The 21,490-nt window shown below is 33.9% G+C and overlaps 3 protein-coding genes across 11 annotated transcripts in view; 2 read left to right on the top strand and 1 right to left on the bottom strand.

The window, feature by feature from the left end:
* LOC106177062 (phosphofurin acidic cluster sorting protein 2) overlaps nucleotides 1–10,934 on the top strand; it is a 37,600-nt gene extending 26,666 nt beyond the window's left edge. For 3 of the 9 annotated variants that reach the window (XM_087003896.1, XM_087003898.1, XM_087003900.1), the window contains exons 11-23: nucleotides 786–848; nucleotides 2,166–2,360; nucleotides 2,910–3,011; nucleotides 3,960–4,066; nucleotides 4,332–4,486; nucleotides 4,828–4,938; nucleotides 5,085–5,190; nucleotides 5,404–5,446; nucleotides 5,609–5,654; nucleotides 6,078–6,222; nucleotides 6,561–6,796; nucleotides 7,064–7,174; nucleotides 7,709–10,934. In XM_087003896.1, the coding sequence (XP_086860022.1) occupies nucleotides 786–848; nucleotides 2,166–2,360; nucleotides 2,910–3,011; nucleotides 3,960–4,066; nucleotides 4,332–4,486; nucleotides 4,828–4,938; nucleotides 5,085–5,190; nucleotides 5,404–5,446; nucleotides 5,609–5,654; nucleotides 6,078–6,222; nucleotides 6,561–6,796; nucleotides 7,064–7,174; nucleotides 7,709–7,827 (1,539 nt within the window). In that variant the 3' untranslated portion in view covers nucleotides 7,828–10,934. The remainder of the gene's footprint in view (nucleotides 1–785; nucleotides 849–2,165; nucleotides 2,361–2,909; nucleotides 3,012–3,959; nucleotides 4,067–4,331; nucleotides 4,487–4,827; nucleotides 4,939–5,084; nucleotides 5,191–5,403; nucleotides 5,447–5,608; nucleotides 5,655–6,077; nucleotides 6,223–6,560; nucleotides 6,797–7,063; nucleotides 7,175–7,708) is intronic. The other 6 variants (XM_087003901.1, XM_087003897.1, XM_087003902.1 and 3 more) reach the window with 6 other exon arrangements.
* Nucleotides 9,852–13,335, bottom strand: LOC106158839 (protein FAM50A). The gene is made up of 5 exons (XM_087003915.1): nucleotides 13,143–13,335; nucleotides 12,625–12,770; nucleotides 12,335–12,449; nucleotides 12,022–12,091; nucleotides 9,852–11,557 (listed from the first exon to the last, which is right to left on the bottom strand). Exons 1-5 carry the CDS (start codon nucleotides 13,333–13,335, stop codon nucleotides 11,047–11,049), a joined length of 1,035 nt encoding a protein of 344 aa, XP_086860041.1. The 3' UTR covers nucleotides 9,852–11,046.
* Nucleotides 13,260–18,421, top strand: LOC106158830 (NADP-dependent oxidoreductase domain-containing protein 1). Its single transcript, XM_013534932.2, has 6 exons — nucleotides 13,260–13,379; nucleotides 13,833–14,130; nucleotides 14,427–14,623; nucleotides 17,038–17,379; nucleotides 17,594–17,789; nucleotides 18,087–18,421. The coding sequence occupies exons 2-6, from the start codon at nucleotides 13,925–13,927 to the stop codon at nucleotides 18,262–18,264; spliced, it is 1,119 nt and encodes a 372-aa protein (XP_013390386.2). The 5' UTR covers nucleotides 13,260–13,379; nucleotides 13,833–13,924; the 3' UTR covers nucleotides 18,265–18,421.
* Nucleotides 18,422–21,490: the final 3,069 nt, after the last annotated feature.

Genomic DNA, 21,490 nt, shown 5'->3' on the forward strand with positions numbered 1-21,490 from the left:
TTACTTTTTAGAGCATCACTTCTCAAGGATCAACTCAGATTTTCATTTTCTTTGGCAACATGCAATGGATTATTGTTACACATAGTTATGTGTAGATGTAAATGTTTTTTAAATTTATTTACAAATTACTGGAGAGAAATTTAAACTTCAAATCTAATTAGAGGACTTGCTGCAAGTTTTGGCTGACAATTTTTGTGGTTCATCTTAGCATGGGTGCAGAGGTCCTCAGCAGTTGTATTTTTTATGCTACTTTCAGAATTAGTGGATTTACCATATAAATCAGTAAATTCTGGACACATGCTAATTTGTAGTTTTATAAACTACAGAATTTTCAGAATTAGTGGATTTGCCATATAAATCAAAGAATTCTGGATACATGCTAATTTGTAGTCAGACAATGTTACTTCAGAATAATATTCTCATTGACATCATGTTCCTTTTTGTCTAAATTTGATTACAATTACTTGTGGTAGATTGTAAGTTGCCTAATTCTGGTTTGAATTAATTACATTTTCATGCACTTTCAGTTTTGGAATTTTACAATGTTTTTACACTGTTGATATGCCAGGCCTGAGAAGTCACCTTTCATCATTTTTTTCCCTTTTGATTGGTGTGGTACTGTTCATTTCCCCACTTCTTAATTGAGCCAAATAAAAGGGAAATCTTTCAAGAGATTGTTCAGTGGTTCTCATGCCTGGTATATTAAGATAGAGAACTGTTTGTGTGTGGTTGCTGAGCACCACTAACTTATTCCACTGTTCTTTTCTGTTCTTTAATTTGTCTAGCAGCGAACACATTCCTTCTCTATAAGAAAGAATAGTAGTTCGTCTAAATATAAACACTCAGCAGTAAGTAACGGCAATGAAATATGATTCTTGTCTTATACTTTTGTAGATATGATTTTTTTTTTTTTTTTTTTTTTTTTTTTTTTTTTTTTTTTTTTTTTTTTGCAGAACATGACCACTATTTGGTTTAGTTAAATTAGTATGTTCTGTTAGTCATGCCCTGACAAGATTCATTTTTCATTGAAAATGATAGATAGTAGGGGAGCCAGCTTCTCTTTGCGGTGGAAGGGATTTTGCTTATCAATCAAAGTATGAAATTATAATATTTACTGATCAGTGTCATGGGGGGTTGGGGTGGGGGTGGGGGGTACTAGTTGTGGTTTTCAGCCTTTGATTCAGACACTGTTGCCGCTTCTCTACAGATTACACATCGAATCAGTTTTAAAAATGGACCTGTATTCTGCTCTCTGGAATGCAGATATTTTCGGGATGATTCACATGAAAAATGATCATTTTTGTTGTCCTGGGGAGATAAAAAAATTAAAGGCAGGGTCTGGACTTGCATGCTTAGTAGTAAAACATAGAGGCATATTATTTTATTTCCCTGCACATTTGAAAAAGATGTAACAAGGATGGGATAATCATGATTAATATGATTATATGGTATATATGTATGGCTTTTTGACAATACTAGCTTCAGTGTAATTGTGTATTAGAACTATAGAGCAGTGGCTGGCTTGTAGAAACACACTCATGTTATTAAAAACACTTTTGTGCACCTAAAACACTTTAATTCATCAATCTATATCTGTCAAGTTATAAATTTTTGCTAGTTATGCAAATGCCCACTAACACATATACTAACACTGTAATCCTTTTGACCAATGGGAGATGGAATGCCATTTCAGGTCAAAACTATCTTGCTGTCCTTGGATGACCTAGACTTGAAACATTCATAGTGATATTTAGATAATAGATATACCAGATGGAAATATATGTTTTACCATATGCATGCTTATTTTCAAATTTCATTGATGTTAGTTTCATCCTGATGTGCTTTGTCATAGTGGCAGTGACTGGTGATATAAATGAAATTTTTTTAAGCTTGAGAAGTGTTAGTAGAAACTTAATATTGTTGCATGTTATCATAGAGAATTGTATGCGCCTACTTTGAATGAATGCTAAATGTCTTTTTTTAAGTTTCTTTATTTTAATGAAATGTGAAGTTTTGAGCAAATATCTTGTCAAAAGCAGTTTGGTTGATTGATTGATTGATTGGTTTGCTGATTGAACAAGTAGTAGGTTTATAGTTTTACATTGCATGTGTTGAAAGTAGCCAGTTTTAAGTTGCATTTTGGATGTTGCGAACTGTCTCCCCAGGATGACCTTGACCCTGAATTGTCCGAACAAACGCCTGCCCCATCACAATTACACAAGGCCGAGAAGCCTGGCTCTCCTGTCGCTAAAGGCAAAAAGCTGTCTCGTGACCGCAGTATTTCTTTAAAGGAAAAGAAAGTGAAAAAAGAAAACAGGCCAGCGGAGAGGAGAAGTAGTGTGGGGAATAATGACAATTTAGTAAGTACTTTAACTGGTGGACATTTCAATATTTTATCTTATTAACAGTAATTTTTACCCAGGAAAGAAGCATGGTCGTGGAGTGTGATGCTGATGTGTCCCATAATATTTAAAAAAATATTATTTCCCCCTGTTGGTCAATTTGATATTTATAATGTCTGTTTTGTTTCTTGGGTAGATCTGATATGTGGTGTGTTAGTATTGTGTATGTATTACTGTTATGTGTAATTTGTGATGTGCCCCTGGGGATGTGATTTGATAGTATGTAGCTGTATATACATTAAGATAGCTATAGACATCCATGAAAGGCACTGTTTCACTATTGTGTATATAACCTTGGACTTAATTAGAAGAACTAAACATAATAATATGATGTGTTTATGTTCTAAAAAAAAAAAAAGAATGCTGTTTAGTTCTGTTCAATGAAAAAAGAACTCTTATTAATTTTTATTTTCAACAAAAATATCAGAAAGCTTAACATTATCAGTAAGGGATTTATAGTTAATTGTATTAAATTGACATCATTGCATAGCTTTTTGTGCCTTTCAGCCCAGGAAAATTTTGTTGGACCAGCTGGGAGCAGTGCTCCAATCTGATGAACATCTCCCAGAATACGTTATATTTGTGAATGCCTGTGAGGGCCAAGGCCAGGTAAATAAACACAACTCCCAGAAATTGATATATTTGTTATGAAATGCCATGTTCTAGGAGATGTACTTAAGCTACAGAACATAATGTATTTGTGACTTCATTTGAAAGCTAGGGCCCTGCACTTGAAACTCACCTCTGCTACAAGCATCCTTAATAGAAGGGAGTTTCTCGTGACCTTTAAAACTCTGGGTGGGTTTGGATGGATATAATCATATCCCTAAATCTGTGATGTTTGTGTTTTCCTGTAAAGGGTAAGGGTAGAGCAGTTTACATAACAGCCTCTTTTAAGGGTTTGGCTCATAGTAAAATACTTTCTTATTCTTCTTGATGTATGAATGCATTGCAGGGTTTAAATGTGAACAGAGATTTCTCACCAGCAAAACTTAGTTGAAATAAGATATTTTCCTCTATCTTGTGATTGGTGAGCAACTTTTTAAGTAATGCTTGTGATGTTTGTTCTCATCTCTTAATAGCTGCTTGAAAAAAAATATCATATCTCTATCAATTCACATGTACATCAAGAACCTCCCCTTCCCTATGGCTTTTGTGCTAAAATGGCCAATCCAGTACCCTCCTCTCCAAAAAGGAGGGAAAAGAACCACAATGGACTCGCATATTTGTGTTTCATATAACTGGGCTTCAAAATGTCTTGGAAGATAATTCATCAGAATTGGGGTGGGGGGGGAGCAGTGTAAGACTGGGTTCCCACAGATTTAGATCGATCCATCTGGATCGGCCTAACTCCCTGGGGGTTCATGCTAAATTGCACGAAAGTTAATTATCCCTTACAGCTTTTAGTAGGCGGGACAGATATTTAAGCCAGCTAAGCTGACAGCAGTCTAGTGAGACTCCCCACGGGGATAAATCGATCTAAAAATCTGTGGGAATGCAGTCTAAAACTCTGGATCTACTAGTGCAGTTGAGTAATGTTATCAGTTTTTGTTTCAGTTGTTCTCACACAAGATCCAAGAACGCCATCAAAAAGTGATCTGCACTTGCTCAAATGCTGATGTCAAAGCCACAATTCAGTTTATAGTGAACAAAATCCAAAAATTGTAAGTGCTTTCCCATTTTATATGTTCTTTGATTATATTTACTGGAATATGACATCTTGTTGCATGTATATGCAAAGAGCTTTATGTCTTCTATATAAACACTGAAAAAAAAAGGGTTATTGGGAGTCATGTATTTTTATCATTTTTGGATGGTAAACTTATGCAGTAATTCCCTTGCTCTGGAAGCACAAGCAGCTGATAAATTTTTACATATTCCACAAAGTTATTTTAAAGCAATAACTATAACATTACAATCCCTTTTCAGCTGCCACAGCAACTCCAGAAACCCAAATCCCATCAAATTAGCCATAGTAGGGAATGATTCCTATGTGAATGCCATTTTAAAACCCTGGGTGGAACAGTTTGCAGCAAAGTCACCAGATTGGCAAGGCTACATCAGGTTTCTTATCATACCACTGGGTAAGAAGCTTTTGAATTCACCTTGCAGTCATGCTAAAAAATTCAATAAAATGTTTAAGTTTTGACTTAACTTTCTTTTTAATCTTTGATATGAAGAACATATGAAAACAGTTTATTGAAGAAGTTGGATTGAAGCTGGCATTTGAAAAGTAGGCAGTCATGTTGTGAAGGATGTATAATACAGAAACAAAAATTTAAAAACATATTAACTTAATTCGTCCCTTTCATTGCAAACTCTTCAGCTGCCAAAGGACAATTAAATTGAATAGTATGCACAAAACATTAAAAAAAACATACCTAAATATATCTTACTAATTGGAAGCCATTCCATTTCCTCTAAGGTGGTAGTGTGATAGGCAAGTACTTGGCCAGCATTGACGGGACTTACAATGCAATATTTAATGACAGTCTCTGGAAAGACAGCTTTGACAAGACTGACAGCTTTCCTACAGGTGAGTGTATGGGTTTAGTTTACTAAGATATGCACATGCATCTGTTCATAGATAAATAAATAAATGAATAAATTAAATAAAAGAAAAAAAGAAAAGAAAAAAGTATGTAAAATGACGTGATTGATTATTCAAAGATTTTATTTTAGATTTCAATGAAATCTTAAACAGAGTATCAAGATACCTGAAGGGTGCTTCCCAGGTTCTTCAGCTGCCATTGGGTGAAGCCATGTTGACGTGTAGCAAAGGAAAGAGGTAAAAAAATGTGATAGTTTCTTTGGCTTCCTGTTTGTTCTTAGTCATTCACAAAGCAATTTGCTGGTGAAAATTTTTAGTCCAACTAGATATTATTTTCATTTATTAGTCCAACTCAAACATTGTTATGGTTAATATGTGAACTTTCACTTGAACGTCCATTCAGATAAGTTGTATGGTATGTGATTCGTGTTACTTTTCTGGGTTTTCCAGCCACGAAGAGGAGTCTTCCCAAATATTCATTCCATTTATAAGTGTAAGTTCTATAAATCCCAAGATAAATGAATTAGAATGTGTATTGCTGATCATATGAACTCAAATACTGAAGCACTTTTGCATTTTGTAAAGAAATGATATTCTATTAAATTTAAAATGGAACAGCATAATGTGTTTTATACATATTTGATTGATATTTCAGGAGATGCGTTTAGGGCCTACTCCAGGGGAGCTGTCCCAAATGTCAGGTAAATTTTGCCTTGAGTCCAGTTTCGTTTCAAAAAAGAAAACCCACAACACTCTTACAATGGTCTTTCTATGTAGGAAAAATATCGCACTTAGAATCCTATTTGATAATCTCAACTTTGTGCAAATATGTTAAATATTGTATTTACATATCTCCTGCAGTTGTCTTCAAAGGAAAGCTGTGTTATTCATTATTCTCAAACTACAAGAAAGATTTTGAAGACTTTAAATTCAGCTCCAATACAATAACACCCTTTTTTTCCAATCTACTCCTTGTTATCTAAATATCAAAGCTTCAAAAAGTAAATCTGCTGTAGGAAAGGTTCCATGACAGTCAGTCTGTATTTGTTAATATATATTAAGATTTGTTTGTTAAAACATTAACACATCAAGATTTGAATTTGTGCTGTTGAATTGCCTTGCAGTGGACATAGATGACAGCCTGCCCACGGCACCTGCTAGTGGTACCCAGCTCTCCAGTTCTCCACCTGCAAGTTCTGATAAACAGAAAGACAGCCATACCCCACCCAACTCTCCCAGTGTCAGTAACATTGCTGCAACTCCAGCCAGGTAAAATGGTTTTAAAAACAAGGTGGTTGTCATGTAATTCAAAAGAAAAATGAAAGACATTCTTTTGACCAAAATATGAGATAGCAAAAACTTGGAGATGTCCATGATTGTGACAGGTCTTGGTCAACTTAAAATTCAGTTCTGATTACATTAAGAGGGGGGAAAGAAAATCGTAGATTGATTTCCAGTGAATTTTCCTCTTCTTTAGTAACAGAAAAATTATGCTGAATATACGAAACTTAGAGATTTCTTTTAATGATGACAAAATACAGTTTAAACTAACAGACCCTCTCAAACTTGGATATATTTGCTAGATCTGTTCTCTTTCTAAACTCCAGCCAAAGTATCAGCCCCTCAGTGTCTGGCAGTGAGTACCAGGAACTCCAGCTGGACTACTGGACTGTGCCAGGAAAGACGGAGAGAGAGGAGAAGAGCAAAAAGGAACCCAAAGACAACAAGTCTTCCTTGAAAACAGCATTTAGATCTATCAAAGTATCACGTCTCCCACCAAATGGAGAGATGTCGGGACAAACAATGTCTATGGTTGTTTATACAAAGGAAAAGAAACAAAAAAGTAAGAATTTTTGTGCTGATTTAGATAGTATTATTATTATTTTTTTTTTAATGCAGTATGCACATTTTCATTTAGTTTGAGAGCTTTTGGAAAAATGGAGAATGTATGAATTACTCACAACGGTAAACAGTGAAGCAGACCAACAGAATAAGTATGTCAAAAGAATGAATATCGGGTTTTAATATTAAACCTAAATGTATATTTATAAAACATTCATAAATATACACTTAAGATTTTAGATATTTTTTTCTGATTTATTGCCTCTAGTGATAAGAATTGGTAAGAAGTCAAAGGACACATCAGAAGCCAAAAGAGAAGCTGTGGAGGGGATCAGCAGGATGATCTGTACTACAAAGAGCCAAAACAGCACTCTCAGTGGTGAGAATAAGAAATCTGGGTTTTTATTAGGAATAAGTGTTTTCAAAGTATACCTGAAGATGGTTAAAAGCAAAGAATTTTATTCTTTTGTATCAGAACAAAAGCAAGTTATTGAAGAGAACGATTAGCAGTGTATAACTTGAATGTGCATTGTTTTAAGAAAAGCATTAATATTGGACATAATGCACAGAAGCTTCAAATGCTTTGTGGCAGTGTTTTTGCTTAACGAAGAGATTAACTTTTCATCAGGCATTTACTTTAAGATATTTTAAATACAATCTTTATACATTGTAATGGGGTAACTTAAAAGTGTACGAAACCTTTCAGTGCATCTTTCATTATTATTATTATGCATCATTATCATTGCAAAAAGTATGCAGATCTATCAAGTTACTTAGTGTATGTTTTAATTTTTCATCGATATGCACCAGTATGCATATGCAGTGGCTAATCACAATGACTTAATTACAGTATATGTGATTAATTATAAGCAAATACAAACAAATTTAAAGATCTTGATTATTTATTTTCCAGTTGTAATTGATGGCCATGAATGGACGGGTGTGAAATTCTTCCAGCTGTCCTCCCAGTGGCAGACACACATCAAGCACTTCCCTGTGGCAATATTTGGACATGTGGAAACAGCCTGCTAGCAGGACAAATAGAGAGCACACGAGTTTTGTCTTCAGAGGTCTCTTCATCAATTTATTGGCCGGTGCGCACATTTTATTGTTGTAAAAATGGGGGGAACTCATGCTCTAGGTGTGGGTGTTCATGCATCACATGCATTGAAGCTTAGGTTAAATCTTGGACATAAATCCACAACGTTGTCCGTTGTGTATTGCCTTTGCATTGTACCATATAAATACCTAACAGAGATTGAAGGAGGATTTTTTTTTTCATATGGTTCAAGTGTTCCAGATTGCATTATCTTACAGCTCACTAAAACAAACTTCAATTTAAGAAGTTACATTTAACAAGTTTTCCATTATTCAGAGAAGGGTGTTTCTCATTTCACCAGTGTTTGGGGGAATACATTTCATTGTTGAAAATTGGATTTCATTACCCAAAGGAATTTTTTTTTTTTTTTTTTTGCATATTGTACTTTGCTACCCACATTTATTGTTGTCATTCTCTTCCTAGGTGCAATGAGATTACCTGAATAATTGTAGTAAAACCATTATATATGATATGAAACTGTTTTTTAACTGACCAATCATACTCTCCACTGTACTGGCTGTACTATTGTTAGAATGTGTAAAAATTATATATACATGTATTGAACTCCTGGTCAGTGTTCAGCTTATTCCTGTTAAACAGGCTGATCTTTAGTTGACTTTGTAACAAGTTTTTATATGTGCCAAAACAATGTGTAACATGACTAAAATAGCTACTGATAACAAATATGGATAGACAAAATGTATGGGTTGGTTTTAATAGGTTCCCCTATTTTCTGTTTGCTAAGTAGGTTTTTATTGGTGCTCTAGCATTTGTTGGTGAGCAAGCAGAGAGCTGCTGATGTGTACGGTGCTCCACAGATTACAGTAACCTGTAACATTTTGCTGATTTGTATGTGAATAGTGCTTTCTATAGGTCTGAACTGAAAAGCTCCACTTCTGACTGGTGGCCAGCTGCTGTAGATGGCTGCAGTGTGCCTTTTTTTATGTCACAGTTATTTACTTTTGTCCAGAGTTGAATTACTAGCTGAACCATTTCTCTCTCTCTCTCTCTCTCTCTTCAGTACTTTTTGCACATTCTGAAACAACGCTCATTTATTAGAATAAGAAATATTGTCTGATTCTTATTGGTCTATCTTTGATATTTTCACATTTTAGACAATTTGGTTGTGATGTTTGAAATCTTTCAGTATGTGTTGGCATTTTAAGTTTTGAGAAAATGTAAATTGGGCATCGAATCTTAATTAGTATTGTCTTCAGTATAGCATTGTTTATTCCACCATGGAGTTGACTAAAAACAAATAACTATTCTCTTATGTGGTAAAACAAAAAGGCTCATTTATGTTTGTTATTTGAAATATTTTGGAAGAAATTGAACTGAGAATCAACTTACAACTTAAATAATGCTGAAGAGAAAGTTTTTTTTTCTAATTAAACATATTTTGACTGTGCTCTGGAATCTTAAACACAAAAGGCTTGAGCATCAGTTGCCATTAATCTCCTTAAAAAACATCATATACATAAATCCTACATTCTAGATCAATTTTATTGTATTCAACTTCACCAAAATTCTTTTCTTGTTGTTATTAATTCTAGTTGTGATGATAAATTTCATTTATTGACTTGTCCAATTTAATAGTTTAAGAAGATTCATTATTAGTCATATAATGCTAATTATTTAAAAATTGTTATTTTATCCCACTGAAACCCCAGACATTTCTACTCTTAAATTTATGAATTAAATGTGATGTGAGATCAAATTTTTATGTTTTTTTTCATCAAGGTGAAGTTAACCAGGCTTTATTGCTTTTAATCAAAGTGTGCTTTATGTATATTTTACATTTGGTGCTTTTAATGCTTGCATGTGGCCTTTCATTTTCATTTTCTTTTTCTTTCAATGCAGAATAATCATCAAAAAAATGCTCCTGTATATTAGATCCTTCTGGTACATACTTCTCGAAAAGAACAAAAATGGTGAGCAGTTTATCCTCTTTTTCTTATTTTATGATTTCTCTAGTGTTTTCTGTAAAAAGGCATTTTTCAGTGGCTTCAAAAGAAAGGTTTTCATTTCCATTGAGAAAGTTTGTTCATACCTGTTTTTTAGTCTGATGCTGTAGTGATCTTCATTATAATTAGGACTTTTTTCAAGTAATTTGCTCTTACTATAGGGCTGTGTATTTATAAATCAACATCAATCCTGCAATAGGAGTTAGATAATGTTTATCAATGTGTTTAATATGATTGTTGAATACCTCGAGGTGCAGGGCCAATATCAAAATATTTCATGTAACAGGAATTGTCTTCGTAAAGAAAATATTGTAAAGAAATAATCACGTTTTTGATCTCTCTGCTGGGATTTGTGTAGCACTAGTAAAGTTAAAATGAATTGAATTTGCAGTAAAAACTTAGATTCAAATGTTCCATTCACTGAATTTCACTGTGAAGATATTCAGTGTCTTATTCTGGTTTCAAAGTTGCCAGGTCTCAGACAATCTTAGACATTGGAGAGAGTAGCAGGTATAATTCTGGGTGTACTCAGAGTTTATTCATTTCCATTCAGTATTCAGTTGAAGATATATTTCTTAGCTCATTAGCTTAAAACAAAAATATCAACAACAAAAAAATTGGTGCTTATTTTGCCAATACCCAAGCAATATGATAATGTTTGTGTTCAATAGTTCAGAATGCGAGGTAATGCTTAGTTATATCGTAAATAAGGTGTTAGAATATCAGTCAAGAAATGTTCTGGCTTTTACTGTTACAGAAAGAGGCATTCAGTGTGTTGTAGAAGATTATTTTGTACAGGCCAATATGAATTATTTCCTCTAAATTTATTTTGCACGTTTATACATAGATGTTACAAAACCATTTATTTATCTGCATTGTGATCTCCAAAAATTGTTTTTTAAACAAGCGTGGAGAGAAAGGGTAACACAGATTATGAAAAATAATCTTACTTTACCTAACATTAACTTCAGTTGAAACCACACTTACATCACAATTATTGAATAATTTTGTTAAGTCCAAGTGTATTAATGATGTATGCATGTACATTTTATACAATAAAATGCTATGAAATATCATGTTTGTTCAATATCCTGTTCACTGTCATACCAACTGGTGATCTGATTCTGTAATAGTGAATTTGCTACCATAGTGTATTGAACCACACAACTTATGGGCTTAATTCTTTCCTTATTTGACAGTAATCTTGGCAGCATTTTTATCAGCTACCGTGTACTTGTCCCACTTCTTTTCTGGGTCATAAGGCTCCCATCGACTGGCAGGGAAAATGTGCTTGTTGCGTTCATACCAGCTCCTCAAACAGACTTTCCCTGCGTGAGACTCGTCTTTCTCCACTCTGGCATCGCTGATCATGCGCACATCGTCATGTACATCAAAATTGAACAGCGGTCCACTTTTCCCTCGCGCTTTTGTTACAATGAAATCATAGAATGTATAGTGCTGTGGAATTATCAAGTCTTCTTTCACGTACATAAGCTGGTCAACAGAGCATGATTTTAATTCGGCAAACTCCTTTCTGAGTGTTTCTAAGCACCGTTGAAGAAATTGTTGAATGCTGTTTCCTTTCTTCATTTGAACAGTCCTTCGGTGACCTGAGCCATCCCAGTAGCTGTAAGTTATTTCAATGTTTTCGTTCTTTAGCTCTTCCTGTTTAGCAGCCCACTCCTGCCTTAACTCCTCCCTACAGAAAAGACAAAAAAAATATTTAATTAAATCAATCATCACTCTAAGTTTATCTGTATGTAAAAGCATTGTTACACAATCTCCCCACCCTGAGTATCAGTGGACACTTTAATATTTCTTATTAATGCAAGCCTGTCTTATCTAGAATTTGTAGGCATGCTGGTAATTGATCTGAAACTTGGGGTGATTCCCCCTATAATAGTGTGTGTACACCGAGAAGGTTCAAAAACAATAAAGAGACCATATAAGGATGTATTTAGCCAATAAATATATAAAATGTACAATATCAAGAATCAAATTACCCACTAAAAGAAACAATGAGCTAAAACGCTTTAAAAAAATAGCAAAGAATTAAATAAATTTAGGACTTTGTATTCAAAAATTGTAACACACTTTCATCATAACTCAAATTGCTTTTATGGGAGATAATTTCATGGTATTAGAAACAACACTTTCGTATACCTGATCCTGTTTTCTTCTTCTTCTCTATCCTTGTCTGGTAGGAAGCTTGTGTCTACATCTGGATTCATTCCTGTTGTAAAGAAAAAAGCTTTTGTGGTTTTTATATCCATCAACCAATCAGGACGATGACTGAGCATGACAAAAACTAGCTTTTTAATCAAAATTTGCTCGCGTTTAGTTACACAGAGAAGTGTAGCACACAATGTACGTAATTCCAGTGCAAAGTGAAAAATAATTCTAATAATTTTTAGTTAACATCTTGAATTATTTGGTTTGATTTAAAAGGTATGGGTCACTGACTGTATTGTCTTACCAAGCCTCTTTTTCTTCTTTTCTGTTTCAATTGACATTTTCTCTTCAGTTTTTTGTTGCTCTTCCTCCTCCTCTTCTTCTGCATCTTCCTCCACATCAAATGACAACATAGCTTTCTGTAAATAAAAAGTTTTTTTCCCTTTTTAATATGGTCCTCTGGTATTTTTATTTAAAAAAAAAGATGACCGCTTTTTTTCACTTTTAATTTTTTGTCAATGCTAAATTTGAAAGTTTTTGTAACATGAATGGTAATTTTAGTATTAGAAAAATACTATATTCAGCAAACTTCACCTGTAATGCCCTTTTCTCTCTTTTTTTCTTTTCTTTTTCTCTTTCCTTATCCAACTTGCTAGCCCTTTCTTTCAGGGCAAGTTGTTTTTCTCTCTCTTTTATAACATCTTCTTGCTTTGCTTTCATTTCATCCAGTGTTACAAGACCTAAAGTCCAAGAAAAATACCATTGTAAACAACCAACTCTAAAAATTTAAGTCAAATACATAACATTTGTAAAACACATTACATTAATTTAAAATGCATTTTAGAAACATGAGTCCTACTGAACAACATCAAATACATAGGCTCTATTCCCATAGATTTTAGATCGATCTATCCCCGCGGGGAGTCTCACTAGATTATTTTCAGATAATCCGACTTAAATGTCCGTCCCGCCTACTACAAGCTGTAAGAGGGTAATTAACTTTCATGTCCGCCCGGCTGACAGCTATTTAGCGTGAACCCCCAGGGAGTTAGGTCGATCTAAAGTAGGTCGATCTAATCTATGGAAATGGGGTGTTAAACTTCAATTCTTACCAACTGTATCCGATTTCAACTGCTGTTCTATAGCATCATAGTGTGCAGCAAACTTATTATGAATGCTACCAACTTGCAGTTCCTCTTCAATTTTCTTCTTCTTAGCTTCCATCTCATCGTGCTCTTTCTGTCGTTTCTTTATCAGCTGCATGGCTCTCCCTGCTTCCTTGGATGCTCCCTTGTAGAACGCCATCTTGGTCTGCTACACAAACGAACAGGGAACTCTGCAACTAAGAGGTATGTTTCTCTGGGTAATTAAATGAGGAAATAAATAAATTTGAGTATTAATCCATATTGTACTATTATAATTAATAATACGCCCTTATTTTTTGAGCCACCAAAGACAAAACAACAAAGAGTTTGTCAAATCGACTGGCAGTTCTCTGGTTATGCAGTGCTGATTACCGAAATCTATCTTACCTTTACAATAAGTAAGCCACGGATGGTCTGTTATCTTCAATTTGATAAAAAAAAATCTCTGAATGAATGAATATCGTATCACTAACAGAGAAGTAGAGTGACCAACTTCTAGAACGGTGCGAGAATTTATGATGTCCTGAAATGAAAAGTAACAATACTTATCATGAGGTCAAATGGATTGTAAGCAGAAAAACAATTATCTTTCATTAAAAAAATATCAGATAATAGTCTATTGTGCTTGTAAAGTGTGAAATTGGAGAAATATTACAGAAACCTGGATTCGGAGTTTCCTCAGTTACCAGGGGTCAAGGCCAGATTCTATGAGTACCCACAATGCACCTGGTTAGTTGATAGAAACCAAGATGGCTGTGGCAATTCCCACAGTAAAGGCGGCTGAGTCGATTGAAAACGACAGTGATATCACAAATAATTTACCTACTTTACAATTTGAAAGTGCATTAACCGATGAAGAAAAAGACCTTCTGGTACTTCGTGCGAGATCACACGCTATAACTGTGTCAGCATGTGCTCAGGCAACTTATTTGGCAGCTGTTTTTAATGAAATTAGGTGGGTGCACTTTGATTTTGTTTACATTCTGTAATACTTATATACTTTTGAAAATAATCAGTAAAGGCCTTTTGGTTTCTTGATATATAGTCATAACTCATTTAATTGGGAACATTGATACTCGTTTATAACAAAAATTTGAACAGCTTTTTATTTACTGTATACCAAATATTATATTGTGAATGTAAGCATAACCCAGACACAGCAGCTACAGTAGGCTTTTGTTATTGGAAGTCACACTTTATATGTATCATTATGATAAGATTCAAACAAAATACAATAATATGTATCTTCAGACAAATTCGAGCAGAACTTCGGCACCCAAAACTGAAGAAGTCCAAACTGTTACAGGAGGCAACCCCAAGGGATCCTCTTTTAGTTGGCATTATTGGTTGCGGGAAGCTGGGGAGTCAGCTGGCAAACTGTCTACTAACGTATGCAGATGTCAGACCTGAGGAGTTAAAAATTTCATCAAGAAGACCTGAAACATTAGGTAAAAAATAAAACAACATGATATTTCATACTTTGTCTTTTAAAGTACAGTATGTAACAAAATATGTTGCAAGATATATTAATATGCTTGAATTACTACCGTTAGTAAAGTTTCCTACATTACAACTATACATGTAGTTTTTAGTTACTATTCTACTTGAAAGGGATAATCTGATATGGGGCATTCCGTGGTATTCGTTTTGCATTATGGATGGAATTTTGACACTTTAAAAATAAATTCTACAAAAACTATAATACATACATTGTTCAAATTTGGCAGGAATATTGATAAGTGCAAGCCTAAACTTGTGACCAAAAAACTTGAAATAACATTTATTAGTTTAGGAGAAATATTGGTTATTGATCACCATTACGGACAGAAAAAAATGGACAAGCGTTTTTATTAATCAACTTCAACTTCAAAACTCTGCTCTGTTTGTGGCTTTTTAAAGATAAAACTGCATTGACATGACAATTTCATTATTCTAGTTACTAGAAATGTAAAAGGTTATTGAAAAAAAATTTTTTTTTGTTATGAAATTTTGAAGTTTAAAAAATCATGTCAGATTACGGACGGAAAATTACGGACGGAAAATTTTCCACAGTGCAAAACTTACACAGAAGCCATTAAAAAAGTACAATTAATCATTTATTCATGGTTAAAGTTAACTATTTACTAATTACATACATAATAGAAAGTTATTTTTGATGGCAACTCAAATATTTTTGTGAGCTATTTCAAATTACAAAAATCAACTACAGTGTACACTTTCAGGAATAAGAGATTCCTTGCGTTCTGATATAGTCATTGTTTAAAATGCTGTGTTGAATGCTCATTCAGAATAGCTACATTTTAAAAGTCTTTTTTTTTTTTTTTCCATGCTAAAGTTTAAACAGTTTGTTTTTATTCTGACACATTAAGATCAACAGAGAATTTGTATCTCTGGCATTGGTCCATCACAGGGAATGGTAAAAGTTTGATAATTTGGTCATTGGAAATCCACGGTCTTCTTGAGAAGGAAAAGCAAATAGTGTTTTTGACTTGTCCTTTGCTCAGAGAAAAGTTACTTCTATATCACCTCCATCTATGAATATAATTTGACCTAAATAATCTTTACTGTTAATCTCTGAACCAGGACATAGGATACTTTCAGGTAAGTGGCATGTTGCCAAAACAAAGGCCTGGCCTCTAGTCATCTTTGATTAATTGCGGTCAGTAATTATCTTAACTGGTTATCTCCCAGGTATATGCAACATGTATATGACAGGTAAGTGATCAGAAGCACATTTTATCTTCAAATTGCAATCAAAGTAACTGAAAATATCCAGGAGAAGCCATGATCATAAGTGATCCTTAAGGTGCAATTCAAATGCCACTAATTGACAAGTGAGACAGATGTTTACAAGTCTTGCCAGGTAAGAAAAAGCACTTTTTGACTTTAAATCCTGCATTTTTGAATAATCTTTTTTTTCTAAATTAACCTTTATAAGGGAAACAGTTCTTCTTTAGTTTTAAAATTCATAAATCTATTTCTTGAGTATGCCACATGAAACCACTCAGTAGAAATGTTATAGCCAGGTAGCTATGCCTTTCCGTCCGTAATGCTAATTTTCCGTCCATAATGATTTTTTATTATGAAATTACTTTGTCATCAAACATGTTTAAAACAATTTTTTTTGGATATTTGGTAAACATAGGACTAGTGTGAGGAGAATATGAAAGGAAATTTTTTTTTGCCAAGTAGTCTTTAAAAAAACTTAAAAAATAGAGCCCAAATCATTACGGACGGAAAAAACGACTTTGGATTAATGATTAATTAACTATTTTTTAAAGACTTCACTTGATTTTTTATGTGTTTACCTCAAGGAATTGCTGTAATTTATGTCTCAATTGAAAGATATTGATTGAAATTTATTTTGAGTGTTACATGCAAAAAATAAAAAATTCCGTCCGTAATGCTAATTTTCACATTTTTCAAGTTTAACGCGCTATAAAATCATGAATTCAAAAAATACAGGTAAATCTTTTACAAATTCTTATCCCCTGAAGTCTCTTCTTTCAGAAAATCCAACTTTTGATTGATTTTTGTACATTTGAAAATTTTATGCCCAGGACACAAATACCACGGAATGGCCCATATATAAAGATGAAATCATTTAAAGATATATTAGAAAAAATCAAAGTGGCTAAAATTTATTTTTCATCCAACCCCTTTTTAAAATACTTTCTGATATGAAGACAGTTAAACCACTATCCTCGGTAACTTAATCAAGTGTAAATGACAGTAAAGGGCTATTATTCTACATAAATATAATGTTAGGTATACATACCTAGGTAATGCCTCTTTTAATGATTTTTCACATACATGTAATATTAAACACATGTTTTATCAGGCATATGTCTGTATGTTTCAGGTGATCTACAGGACAGAGGTGTGAGGTGCTTCCATGACAATGCCAGAGTGGCATCCTCAGTTCACTTATTATTCATATGTGTCCTACCATCTCAGTTACAAACTGTTGGAGATGAAATCAAAGGACTCATTCCCTCTCAGTGTGTTGTGTATAGCCTTGTTAATGCCGTCCCCATTTCCAGATTGAAGCATTTGTTAGGCACCACAAATATCCTCAAACCTCAGTTTAAGTGGGACTTAGAGAATGGGAATTTGCCATGGGACTATACACTTGATATCAATGGAGCAATAGAAACTATGTCAATGATGAAAAAGACGTGTCCTTTGTATCAAAATAAAGCTGGTGAGTTTTCAGAATGGATCCACTGTCATAGAAAATATTGTGTCAAACTGATTTTATAAAATTTAGTATACCATTTGAGTTGAGAATATTTTGCTAGGTATTCAGTGAACAAAAAATTAATATGTATATTAATTTTACTTTGAAACTGCAATATCAGGTATTTGTTATTCTCTTTTTTTAAATGTAAAACCTAACTATATTTGGGGATTTTCAGATGCTATTGTTTATACAGAAGAAAAGTATGCAGAACTTTTGCTCTATACCATCATCAACTTTTGCACAAGTCTGCGACTTTGCAGACCAGAGGTGTTAGACATAATAAATGCTGTGGTATTTGGACAAACTAATGGAGAGGATACTCCTGTAGTTAGAGAGAAGGAGATTACTAAGAAACCTGCAGATGCAGATAAGTAAGAACATTTTTTTTTTTTTTTTTTTTTTTGTAAAACCATCAAATTTCTTTCCTTGTATCTTTTTTTTCTTTTAGGTGGAACGTTCAATGTAATGATTAATCTTTCTGATATTAAATCAAGCAACTTCTGCAAGGTTAGAAAGTTGAAATAAAACCCACTGAATTATTACCAGGGAGATGCCAAGAAATAGAGATGTCTACCTACCAAAAGAGCCTATTTTATCCCATTTTATCCCATTGTCAAGAATTAATGGAGAGTATGATCCATTATTAGTTCAATCATGTCTTTTTTCAGCTTGTTTCCTAGATTTGACTTGACAGCGCTAGCAGAGGGGAAGTTAACAACTCTTGGAAAAAAGATAATACGAGATGAGGCTGTGAGAGCAAGCTTTATCAAGAAATACTGTGGAGTCATCGAACAGTACTTACAGTGGAAACGATATCATGAAAATTTGAAAACGAGAGGATTTTGAATAAATTTTTTAACTGATTGCAGGCTGTAAGATAATGGACATTTATCTTGTGTCTGTATGGCTGTGATATTGTATTGCACAGTTTGTACATACACACTGTAGGATGGTGTGTGTGTGGGGGGGGAGGCAATAAAACTTTTTCCATATATTTTTCGAATTAAGTGTTATGTGTTATTTTTGTCTGTTTAAGACCATGATTTTATGCTTCTTAATAAAAAAAATATACTGTGCCTGAGCAGAAACACTGAAAAAGTCATTGTTGTTCTTTTCTCTGTTTAATTTAAAATTTATTTTTTTTTCATTTTATTTTCAATTAATTTTCATTATCAGGGCCTCGACTATAACATGCAAATATTTATTTATAACGTTTTTATTAATAAAATTGTTCACTGCAATGATTTTAACTTTGGAGTTTAACATTCGATTGTAATTTCACAATTAGTTTTAATAGGGGTTAGTATTTGTTTTAGCTATGTAGCATATCTAAATCCCAGATATCTAATTGGGACTGTTGCATAATTCTTATATTATCAACGCAATTTCCTTGTAGTCCAGTCATCATTCCAAACACACACACATTACAAACGCACGTTCTCCCCAGTAGTCATCGTAAATGCGACACGCCCACTCATTCCAATCATTAGGTCATCCTCCAATATTCACGAGGTCAGCGTGACCACTAAACACACAAGCGCAGTCGAACCGTCTTCTCCACACGATACGCTGACACGTGGAATGATTCTGAGAAGACTTCAATAAGGTACGAAATTTACCTGTCTGTTATAACTGACCACTTTCCTCCTTGCCTCAACCACCATATGGACTGTCTACTTATTTTAGCACACAGATCAATCCTAGCAGCGATTTCACCTATGCCACCTTCAATAATAATATTATACGATCTAGTTATTGTATTGAACGTTTGAAACGGTATTTCTGCTCAAGGACCGCTGGGTGCTCACCGTGACGACCATACAACTATTATTCCTCCCACATATTATAATATATTGGTGATTATACACGATCTGGAGTGCTGGACTGCCGTTGGTGTACAGTACATGTTGTGTTCTAAAGATGTGAAATTGTTTAATTTTCTTTTTACCTTGTTGCGTTATACCAGTTTTTAAAAATCGTTTTGGTGCCCGTTTAAGAACCCCGAAGCATGCTTATAGTAGAGAAACGAGTCTCCAGTCTCCTCTGAAACTCGGGAGTGATTTGATTATTCCAAGGATCAGCTATTGTTTCAGTCTACTTAAAGAAAGGTGGCTGTTTACTTTAAGACAGTTCCATTTTTGCTTTGGTTTCCATAAACAAAGCTACCTTCAAAGTTGTGCTTGATAAAACACAGATAAATGACAAGATCGTTTACTAACAACTCAAGTACTTCAGTGGTTTAACATTATAATGCGTGCCTTTTCCTAATATATAAAATTTCAACTTTTTCGTAAAAAAACAACAAAGAAGCGATGAAGTATTGAAGCGTCCCAGGTAATGTCAAGGGCAAAACGTCAATTAAACAAGTATCTGTGCTTGTGCGTTGAATATTCTGTTAAAGAAAACAAATAGTTAATATATTGAAAAAGTAATAAACTGTCAAACTGAAATGAAGTGAGAAGCGCTGTTTCATATCAAGCTGTGGATATAAACGCAAACGCAATTTGAAATCATTCTTTCAAGTGCGTTTTCTGAGCAGCGGGTTTTACGTTTCTTAACAACATGAAGAGACATCTTTCTTTTAAAGGGTGAATAATTGGTATGGAATGCTCCATTATAACCAATTTGTATTTTACTTTTTTACTTGATGCTTTATGTCAACTGTTCCCAATCATTTAAATCATTTAATGTATTTCCGATATTGATTTAGATTTTTTTTTCGGACTGAACGAAATACTTTGTCATCACTCGACATTATGCGCCTAGTTGCTCATGATCTCGAATTTAGACCTAATTTATTTATTTTTGATTTATTTATTAAATATCATCCATAGAGTAGAAACATTTCAAACTTATCATGTTTTAACTTAAAAGTAACGCTAAATAATTGCAAAATTCGTCATCAATATGAAACAGACATCTCGAAACAGTAACAATTTTATTTCCTTAATAAAATGTGGTGCCAAGCTTGCTGTAATTTCACAAGTAAAATATTTCAATGTCCGGAAAAAACCTTTTTGATTTCGTAAATCTTACAATACATGCATTTTCGCTCATACGCCTCTATTTCCTTTGTTTATATGTAAACTTTATACAGACAATTAGGAGATTGCTACTCCGTGCAGCCCTTGGCTTTCAACAGTCTCAGTGTTATAAGTAAACTCACTTGTCAGCACAAATGCCAACTCTGAATTGAGCAAGATTTATATAGCGATATATTTTTTTCCAATCTGCCGTAAATCTAATCGTGAAGTCCATTATAAACGGCTACCTCAAATTCACCAGTTATTTGTTTTATTTACGGCGTTAATGCCCCTGGTTTGTTTTACATACCTGCGTTTTTTAATGGTTTGTTTAGTAGCGAAGACCAAACTTTTCGCTGGTGATAAATGACCATTACTCGGTGTGCTGTCATTCGGTGACGTATGAGATAAACCGAGGGGTTGACAGGACCAATGTGAGAAACAACAAGACGGTCTATTTATACTTATGGTATACAACAACATCAATATCGTTTAAAATGCCTTGGCCTTTGCATGTGTGGTCTGTCCGTTTGTTCTCTGAAAAAAAAAAAGATGTATCTGTCTGTTGTTGCTTTTTACGAAAATGAAAAGATGGTCATTTGTTTGGACGTTTCTTTTGGAGGCCCAAGAAAGTACTAAAAGACAAAAAATATCCACAAATACATGATTAATCTATTACGTTTTAAGCAATTAATTCTAAACCACAAACATTATTAATTAGATGCCTAGTCTGTAACGAGAAAATGGATTCCACCATTTCGTTTGCCGAGTATCTTCGGTGCCGTTGAGCCAGACCTCTCAACGCGGGGTATCATTTTGACTGGCAGACTGCAGACATCGATTTCAACGTCGAGTGTTTAAATTCATCAATTAACGAATTTGTCAAATCGTTTCAGAGCTAATTAGGCATTAGGTCTCTCAAAGGTGGGATTTATTTAGCTTTTATTGGAAGTTGTTATTGTTAATGGGTTCTAGATAGGGAGCGTCATTTTTCATTGCGCTCTTGACTTGACTTGCGTATACAAACAAATTGTCGTGAAAGTGACCAC

This window comes from Lingula anatina, chromosome 2 (assembly GCF_051362555.1).
Source record: "Lingula anatina isolate TDL-2025a chromosome 2, LinAna3.0, whole genome shotgun sequence".
In the NCBI taxonomy this organism is placed as follows: Eukaryota; Metazoa; Brachiopoda; class Lingulata; order Lingulida; family Lingulidae; genus Lingula; species Lingula anatina.